This window comes from Plecotus auritus (assembly GCF_963455305.1).
Source record: "Plecotus auritus genome assembly, chromosome: 4".
Classification (NCBI taxonomy): Eukaryota; Metazoa; Chordata; class Mammalia; order Chiroptera; family Vespertilionidae; genus Plecotus; species Plecotus auritus.
The window spans coordinates 136,270,557-136,280,069 of record NC_137775.1 but is presented as its reverse complement, the minus strand read 5'-3'; the positions used below and the strand labels follow the sequence as shown (position 1 = coordinate 136,280,069).

The following is a 9,513-nucleotide window of genomic DNA, read 5'->3' as shown; positions in this document are numbered from 1 at the left end:
CACAATATATACATTTTACCATTTTAACCATTTTAAGGGTATTATTCTGCCCTAGCCAGTATGGTTCAGTGGATAGAGCATCAGCCTGCGGACTGAAGGGTCCCGGGTTTGATTCTTGTTAAGGGCACGTACCTCAGTTGCAGACTTGATCTGGGCCCTGGTCAGGGTGCCAGCAGGAGGCAACCAGTCGATGTGTCCCTCTCACTTCGATGTTTCTCTCTCTCTGTCTGTCCCCCTCCCACTCTCTCTAAAAATCAATGGAAAAATATCCTCGGGTGAGGATTAACAAAAAAATAAATTAATTAATTAACTGTACCTTTCAATAGTATGACATATATTCACATTTTTGTGCAATCATCACCACCATCCATCTCCAGAACTTTTTCATTATCCCCAACTGAAACTCTATATCCATTAAACAGTAATCCCATTTTCCCTTCCTCCCAGCCCCTGGTAACTATTCTACTTTTTGTTCCTATGAATTTGATTACTTTTAGGTACTGCACATAAATGGACTCAAACAATATTTGTTTTTGTGTGTGGCTTATTTCACTTAGCATAATGTTTTCAAAGTTCACCCATGTTGTAGCATGTATCAGAATTTTATTCACTTTTTAAGTGTGTGAGTAATATTCTACTATGTATTTTTTAATAAAAGTGAAACCTTTGGCTGATTTATTTTTTTTTATTTTTTTTTTTAAATATATTTTATTGATTTTTTACAGAGAGGAAGGAAGAGGGATAGATAGTCAGAAACATCGATGAGAGAGAAACATCGACCAGCTGCCTCCTGCACACCCCCCACTGGGGATGTGCCCGCAACCAAGTTACATGCCCCTGACCGGAATCGAACCTGGGACCCTTCAGTCCGCAGGCCGACGCTCTATCCACTGAGCCAAACCGGTTTTGGCTGGCTGATTTATTGTTGCTCACCCTGATATCACATTTCCCCAGATACACTCTTAGGTGACTAGAAACAAAACTACTACTGCATTGCATAAATTCCCCTCCCTCCCTTTTCTTTCAAAATTTCTTTCTGTGTGCGTTTAAAATACATGTACAGTATCCTATATAATAAAGATGTAATATGCAAATGGTCATTATGCCGTGAAGTGTAACAACGCTGGATCACGGATCAGCAGGAGGGTGGGGCAGTGAGCTATGAGGGGAGGGCAGGGGGAGCTACAGGAGGGTGGGGGCAGTGGGCGAAGAGCTACTGGAGGGCAGCAGCAAGCTATTGGCGCAGGGATTTGGATTCATGTGCAGGGTTACTAGTCCTATCTAATAAAAGAGTAATATGCAAATTGACCATCACTCCAACACACAAGATGGCTGCCCACATGTGGTCAAAGATGGCCACGACAAGATGGCCAGCAGGGGAGGGCAGTTGGGAGGGACCAGGTCTGCAAGGGAGGGCAGTTGGGGGCGATCAAGCCTGCAGGGGAGGGCAGTTAGGGGTGACCAGGCCAGCAGAGGAGGGAAGTTGGGGGTGACCAGGCCTGCAGGGGAGGGCTGTTGGGGCAGGGGGGGGGGCAGGCCTGCAGGGGAGAGCAGTTGGGGGAAACCAGGCCTGCAGGGGAGGGCAGTTAGGGGTGACCAGGCTGGAAGGGGAGTGGTTAGGGGGTGATCAGGCTAGCAGGCAGAAGCGGTTAGGGGCAATCAGGAAGGCAGGCAGGTGAGCAGTTGGGAGCCAGCAGTCCTGGATTGTGAGAGGGATGTCCGACTGCCCGTTTAGGCCTGATCCTACTGGGATTGGGCCTAAACGGGCAGTCGGACATCCCTCGAGGGGTCCCAGATTGGAGAGGGTGCAGGCTGGGCTGAAGGACAACCCCCCCATGCACGAATTTCGTGCACCTGGCTTCTAGTATATTTATAATGACTAAATAGTTTGTGGCTAGTCTCACAGCTCAGGAATGTTTCCTCCAGGACCTGGCAACCATCTTTGAAATGCAAACAACCAGGAAGATAGTGTCCCTAACACCCAGTTCCTGTGTAAGTGTAGGAGCCTAACTTTTTTTTAAGGGATTATAATGTTATTAAATTATCTGCAAACCAGATGGGCTGCCCAAAATGGCGTCAGCTTAAGACCCTAACTTTTGTGGGCACCTTGCTCCAATCTGTAAGACTATTTCCTCTCCTAAAGGTGTGGAAATTTGTTTCTCCTCTGGATAAGCCAACACAGATTTTGTCTCCCCAGTTACCCTGATAAAGTTAGGATGTGTGACCTTGTCAAGTCCTTGTCAAGTCCTCTCATTTGAGAATATGCTTTTTAATGGGTTGTCCTGGCTTGACGATATAAAGGGGAGATTCCTTTCTGTCTTTGCAATCTTAGTGCATTGCCTGTAAAGTGCATCACATTCTGGATTAAAGCTTATTTAATAACAAAGCTGTTTCCTAATCTGCTACTTTTGTGGAAAGACTTCTGGGTTGGGAGTTTTTTGTTTTTTCCTCCTAATTATATTTCCCCAATAGTTGAAAGCAGCCCAGAAGGACAGAGACCCTTGTTCAATGTTGAGTGTTGTAAGACCTTTAATTTTTGCTTGAGGCCGCCAGGATCTGAACATTCATTTATTTGAGTAGGTGGGGTGCGACATAGAACAGTGATTGATACTGGTAGACTATGGGCAACTGTATTTAATTAACCAATCTAAAGCCTATGCCTTCGTGGCAGGTTAGTAGCACACTTAGAAACACGTTGCTTTCTATAAAAACAAAGAGCGATAAAGCTTTTTGAAAAAAAGGTGATGTATACATCATATCAAATTATATCTTATCTCTCCACTGCTTTTTTTCCTAACAATCTTGGGCCATATACTGCTCCCCTTACCGCCGCCCTCGCAGCGCCCCGCCCCTAATCCCCTGTCCCAGCTCCTCCCAGCAGCCGGGTCCACGGAGACCTCCGCCCGCTGCTAGAAGCAGCTCCCGCCTACCCAGTCCCCGGGCCTTCGCGGTCAGACTACAACTCCCAACATGCCACGGGGACCGCGCGGGTCACGTGGGCGTCCGGAAACCCTGGCCGCAGCACTGGGGGTGAGGTGGCGGCGGAGGCGGGCAGCGGGCAACGGGACCAAGCGGAGTGAGCGGAGCAGCTGGTCGGAGAGCAGCGATTACTGCAGGTTTCGGGTGCGCGAGCCGCGGCTGCAGGGCGCAATCCTAGAAGGGGCAGACGGCGGGGTGGGGGCGCCGCACGGGAGGGCAAGTCCCAGGGGTTTCCAGGAGTCGGAGGGCGAGGCGGAGATGCCGATGGTGGCGGCCGGTGGGTGTGGCGCCGCGGGCCGGCCGCGCACTCCTTCCACCGCGGTGCCTGGCTCCTCGGCCCCCCTACCCTCGCCCCCGTGCTGCGGGCCTGGCGGGGCGGGCGAGGACGGCAGCGGGAGGTCCGGGAGGCCCGAGGGCCGCGCGGCGGGGGCTCCCGTGCGCCTCGCACTTTGCCCGGTGAAGGTGTCCTGTCCAGGCAGGACGGGGAAGCTTTTGGAAAGGGTGTACAGAGGCCAAAGAGGGAGAAGGGTGTTAGCGGGAGACCTGGGTTTTGTTTTTTGGTGACATGGTCTCAGTCAAGGAATCTGGTGGTATTACGTATTCGTCATTCCCTCGGTATTCTTATTTGCAGATGTGGTCTGTTTATTCTCACTTTTGACAAGAGGACAATGGGAATGTGTCCGCGAGGCTTTCTGAAATACGAGATTGTGGGTGAAGTCATGGCAGCTTTTACTGAAATGTTTATAGGGAGGAGAATATGTTCCTGGGATGAGCAAAATCTCATTCGTAATTCCAACCTTCTTTCTTCAGTGTCTTGGTACTTGAATTATTTCTTTCCCATTCTTTGGCTGATTACTGTGTGTCCGACTCTGTACTAGTCTATACTTACCTCATGTGATCTTTTTTTCTTTTATTTTTTCATGTGATCTTTAAATGAGAAATTTGAGGCTCAAAGAATTTAATTAAGTGGAGGGTCTTGGGTTCCAACTCGAACTTTATGCTTTTTTGTGGGTCACACGTGGCTTCAGGTGACGTCATTCTTCTGTTACTTTTTGATTTCCACCAAAATACCCAGAAACAGCACTCTAAAAGTAAAGTCAGTGCAATATTTGTTGCTCTCTCGCTGTTAGGATCAAGTATCACTGAAGGTTTTATTTTGTCTCTATTCATTTGTGATAATGAAATGCCACAGCAATGACCATTAACTAGAGTATAAGTCATTTGCCTAGGAGAGGGAAATATTTTATCTTGAAAACTTGTTGTCTTTGGAATGTGTTCAAAATAGGTGGGAAGAATGTGGTTTGGGGAACCTAGGATAAGATGAGAGAATTTACAGATAAGTGCTAGGTATTTCACATTTGTGGTAATGAAACAATTTGAGAAGAGAGAACAATTACAGGAAGACTTGAGTTTTGAATGAAAGGATTTATGTGTTACAGGTAAACGGCTTCAAATGAGATAATGTGGGATAAAAAGACACTTGTATAAATGTTGAGCATTGGGGTGCTAAATTACAGCATATACAATACTGTCAAAATAGGTGAACTCAACTATCCATTTAAAAGTTTTTCACCTATCTCTCTATACTTTGAATTCACATAATATTTGTACTTTGCACATGTAAAAACCGAAGTCTAGAAAGTGAAGTAATTTCTCATCTAATGTCCTCATTTGAGAGTAGTGTGTAAGAGAACCACTATTACTAACAAGGTGTATTTTTTTTCCCATCCTGGATTTATAGGTTTTAAGTTTAAGGTGAGATATGTTATATTTTAAGGTTTTCCTCGTATACAGTATAACCTAGGGGCTAGGGTCAGGTCTAGGTTTGATTATTCGTGTCATCTTTTGAGAGAAAGATTACTTTCTTTTTTTTAAAAAATATATTTTATTGATTTTTTACAGAGAGGAAAGGAGAGGGATAGAGAGTTAGAAACATCGATGAGAGAGAAACATCGATCAGCTGCCTCCTGCACACCCCCCACTGGGGACGTGCCCGCAACCAAGGTACATGCCCTTGACCGGAATCGAACCCGGGACCTTTCAGTCCGCAGGCCGACGCTCTATCCACTGAGCCAAACCGGTTTCGGCGAGAAAGATTACTTTCTAAAAATCTGTTTTCTCATCTGTGCGATGTTATGAGAACTAAATGCATTAATGCATGGCAAGTGCCTAGCACAGTGCCTGGTACTTTGAAAGCCTTCAGTGTTGGCCCTCAGTGAAAGAATCATTCATGCAACACATCTTTACTTATCGTTCTAAATGTTCTGCTAGGTGCTGGGGATAATAGCCTCGGACTTAAGACAGATAAGGCCCCTGCTTTGATAGAACTTACGGATGAACAATAAAGGGGTAAACAAACCAGGTAATGAGATTGGGAGAAATGTTATGAAGGGAAGAAACAGATGAGATAGGTAGCAGTAACTGAGGGAAACCATTTTTTTTCTTTTTTTGATGAAAGTTCAAATCAATTTTTAAAATTGATTTTTAGAGAGAGTGGAAAGGAAAGGGAGAGAGAGAAACACTGATATGAGAGGGAAACATCAATCTGCTGCTTCCTGCATGCCCCCTTGGGGGTGGGGGGAATGGAGCCCGCAACCTGGGCATATGCCCTGACCAGGCATTGAACTGGCAACCTTTTGGTGAATGGGAGGTCGCCCAGCCTACTGAGTCACATTGGCCAGGGCTGAGGGAGGCCATTTAAAATAGAGTGATCAGGATAGGTCACTTGAGAAGATTACTTTTGAGGACAAGCCAAGAAAAGGAAAGAGCAAGCCATTTGCAAAGAACCAGGAGAAAAACATTTCAGGCTGTGAAACAGCAAATGCAAAGACCCAAAGCAAGAAGGGAGCTTGGTGGATTTAGGGCCAAGAAAGGGATGAGTGTGGGGAGATGCGAGTGAGTGTGGAGGCAAGGTGCTGGCGAGGGTGGAGAGCGAGGTGGGCAAGGAGTAGGCAGGGAGTGTGCAGCACCTCCCTGGCTACTGGTGAAGGGTTGGGATGTCCTGTAGACTGGAATGTGGCAGCTTTGTAGATGAGGATGTGGATAGACCCCCCAACCTCTGATAAGTGAAGGAGAAAATGGTGCAGAATAGTGTGTGTCACATGCCATCTGTGTATGTGTGAATGTGAAGGCCTATGCTGCAATGTGTAGGATGCAGAAGCAACGGTGACGAGAACAGGGAGCGAAATGTCACTGTTATACCCTTTGCTGTCTTTTTTATTTTTTAACCTTTTTTTTTTTTAAATCCCTTTGCTGTCTTTTGAACTTTCCACCTTATGCATATAGAACCTATTGAAAACTAATACGATAAAATAAAAAATAAGCCCAATCTCTCAGTCATTGCTTAGACAGCCCCCTCCTTTATCCTTGGGCTCTTTCTGTCAACCCCAGCTGTCAACTCTACTGCCCTCCATCCCTTAATCTTCCTACTATTCAGGCTTGATGGCCATGGCAAAGAGGTTTGTGTTTTTATCTGAGTCTTGGAAAACCATCAAAGTGTGTTAAGCAGAGGAATGACAGCTAACGTATACTTGAAGATGTATTTCTGGCCGATGTGTGGAAAATGATAGTGGGGGCAGGGTAGATGTAGAAACAATGAAACCCACACAGGAGGCTGTGTGGTTGGCTTGGTGGGGGATATGGTGGTTTATCTTACCGATAACAGGGGATGGAGAGGAAAGGTTGGACTTGGGATGTATTTTGGAGGTCATAGGGACTGAGCTTAGTAATGTGGAAGCTGAGAGAAAAGGAGAAATGAAGGACATGGAGCAATGGTGACACCGTTTGTTGAAGTGGGGCATACTGGGGGAGGAATTGGTTTGGAGGGAGGATGAAGAATGATGTTTCAGGTGCAGGGAGGGGTATCACGTGGTTGGTTGCTGTACTGTCGGGAACCCTGGAGTGTCTGAGTTAGAGCTATAGATCTGGGAGTCATTGACCGAAACCCTGGTACTCAGTGGAGGAGGAGAGAGAGAATGTTGGAAGTTTAAAGGGAGAAGTGTGACTTCGCTGTCTTCGAGGGTGAGAAAGCAAAATGATTAGGGAAGTGTAGGCTTGCTGGGCAGTATTGCATGTCCTTTGAGGTTTGTGGTTTTGAATCTAAAAAGTGAAACCAGCCAGAATGTGTGATTTTCTTCTGGCAAAACTCAACTGCTTGGGTGCAGGGAAGGAGCACAGAGGCAAGCAAGAAAAAGAGAGTCCCATAGGGAGATGGTTCAGATTCTAAGTTGGTAAAGAGGAAGGTATTGGATAATGGAAAAAATGATGTCGTGACCGAATTGGGAGCCTTGCTGAGGTAAGACGACTGTTGGAGTGGGCAGTATGAAAGAAAGCAGTTTTCTGGAAGGAAGGTGTTTGAAATCCAGTTGGGGAGGTGACTCAGTTACTGGCCATGGCAGGGACCAGGTTTGATCATGGGGTAGGTTTTCATTGTGGGGTAGAGGCAGAAGTTGGTGGTGAACAGGACAGGAATGTGATGGATTAGCTCCTGGATGTTGAAATGAGACGCAGGCGGTGGTGGGAGGAAGCGCAAGGCAGGAGCCATCTGCAGGGACAGGGCAGTGGTAGGAGATCAGACGATGACAGCTGTCAGCACAGTGGGCAGTAAAGCCCAGGGCATGAGTTTCAAAGAAGCTGGGGTTTCACAAGGAGGAAAAGAGGGTATGAGAAAAAGATTGCTTCTCCTTGAGAGACCTCAGAGGAGGCAGGGTTATCTAGGGCAGGCAGGAGTTGGCTATGATATAACAAAGTTTATTAACCGCATATCTATATTCCTAGAGAGCATGGTAACAGGTTGGGGTTGGGTGAAGACGGAGCCACATGAGATGTATGCTGGATGCTTCAGGTCTGTTATCTCCTTTCCTGCCAATCTTTCCCCTTTCCACTCTGTAATCCCATAGTCTTATTAATACAAGACAACTTTAAATTTTGTTGTTTGGGTTGGAATGGACTCTAAACATCAACAGAAAGTGAAAATTTTAGAAGCTTTTATATTCCAAGGCAGTCTTTATAAGGGAGAGCTTGCCTTCTATCTGGACATGTTACATGTGAAGCCATATTTTATTATGCATTGAAATATGTTCCATTCTGGAAAATACCTTGTATGGGTGATATGCTAGAACCCAAAACAAGCTTCATTATAAATCAGATGAGTTAGTGATATGAACTTGCTTTGAAAAGTGAAACATGTTCAGTGGTTGTGGATCCTCTGTGATGGGAAGGATCTTATTTTTAATAAGGTTTTTTTTTTTTTTTAAAAGATAATTCTTTTTTTTTTTTAATATATTTTATTGATTTTTTTTACAGAGAGGAAGGAAGAGGGATAGAGAGTTAGAAACATCGATGAGAGAGAAACATTGATCAGCTGCCCCCTGCACACCTCCCACTGGGGATGTGCCCGCAACCAAGTCACACGCCCGTGACCGGAATCGAACCTGGGACCCCCCAGTCCGCAGGCTGACGCTCTATCCACTGAGCCAAACCGGTTTTGGCGTAAAAGATAATTCTTATTCTCACATGATAGTTGTATCAATTGACTATTCAGTGTCCATTGAGAAAATACTAAATGACAACCTACTGTGAATTCAGAAACACTGAAATGAGTTTTGATTGTATTATAACAGCATTTACATACACTTGAAAAATTTAGACATCTGTTTATATTTAGAGCAGGAAAGAAAGTGGTTTTCAGAAAGTAGGATGTGCTTGATGGATTCAGATTTGGCAAAAACTCTGTGTGCTTCCCTAGAACTCATAGATTATTAGAAATCACTGCTGTGATGTAGGGTATAGAAGTGCAAGGTATTATAATTACGTAGGACCGGATGTTATAGTAATATTCATTTTAAAAGTCATTCTGCCAGTAGCAGGTGAATATTTAAAACCACTTTCTCCATGTACTTATTAACCCTTTTCTCCCCCATCACTGTAGCCAAGGAAAAGGTGGTTTATTTAGAAAGTAAATCTAGCCGAAACCGGTTTGGCTCAGTGGATAGAGCATCGGCCTGCGGACTGAAAGGTCCCGGGTTCGATTCCGGTCAAGGGCATGTACCTTGGTTGTGGGCATATCCTCAGTGGGAGGTGTGCAGGAGGCAGCTGATCGATGTCTCTCTCTCATCGATGTTCCTAGCTCTCTATCCCTCTCTCTTCCTCTCCGTGAGATATCAATAAGATATATTTAAAAAAAAAAAAAAGAAAAAAAAAGAAAGTAAATCTAGATGGTCCAAAACAGCTTGTTAGTCATTAAAGCTATTAATGTAACTGTACACAACCTGAAATATACAACCATTATTGCCGAAGTGATGTAATCCTAACTTGTTGGAGTGTATATTTTTGGAATTATTTTCCCTGATAAATTATTGAATTTCATAACCCATAACCTTTCCTGAAATACTCAGCACAGTGTTTTGAGGGGTGAATGTGTTCAAAGAGCTATTCTTTATGAAGAATGGCTGAAGTTCCCAGTTGTGCCACTTGGGTCGCATGTTTAATTTTGGGAGTGGAGATAAATTTAGCAGTAACGCTAATAGCTCTGGT

General features: G+C 45.0%; 1 protein-coding gene across 2 annotated transcripts in view; it reads left to right on the top strand.

Annotated features, from left to right (window-relative positions):
• The first annotated feature begins 3,018 nt into the window (after positions 1–3,018).
• Positions 3,019–9,513, top strand: part of SLC37A3 (solute carrier family 37 member 3) — a 53,159-nt gene continuing 46,664 nt past the window's right edge. Inside the window, exons 1-2 of one of the 2 annotated variants that reach the window (XM_080664998.1) lie at positions 7,205–7,273; positions 7,756–7,822. In XM_080664998.1, the coding sequence (XP_080521124.1) occupies positions 7,761–7,822 (62 nt within the window). In that variant the 5' untranslated portion in view covers positions 7,205–7,273; positions 7,756–7,760. Of the gene's footprint in view, positions 3,124–7,204; positions 7,274–7,755; positions 7,823–9,513 lie in introns of those variants that run through there. The other variant, XM_080664999.1, reaches the window with a different exon arrangement.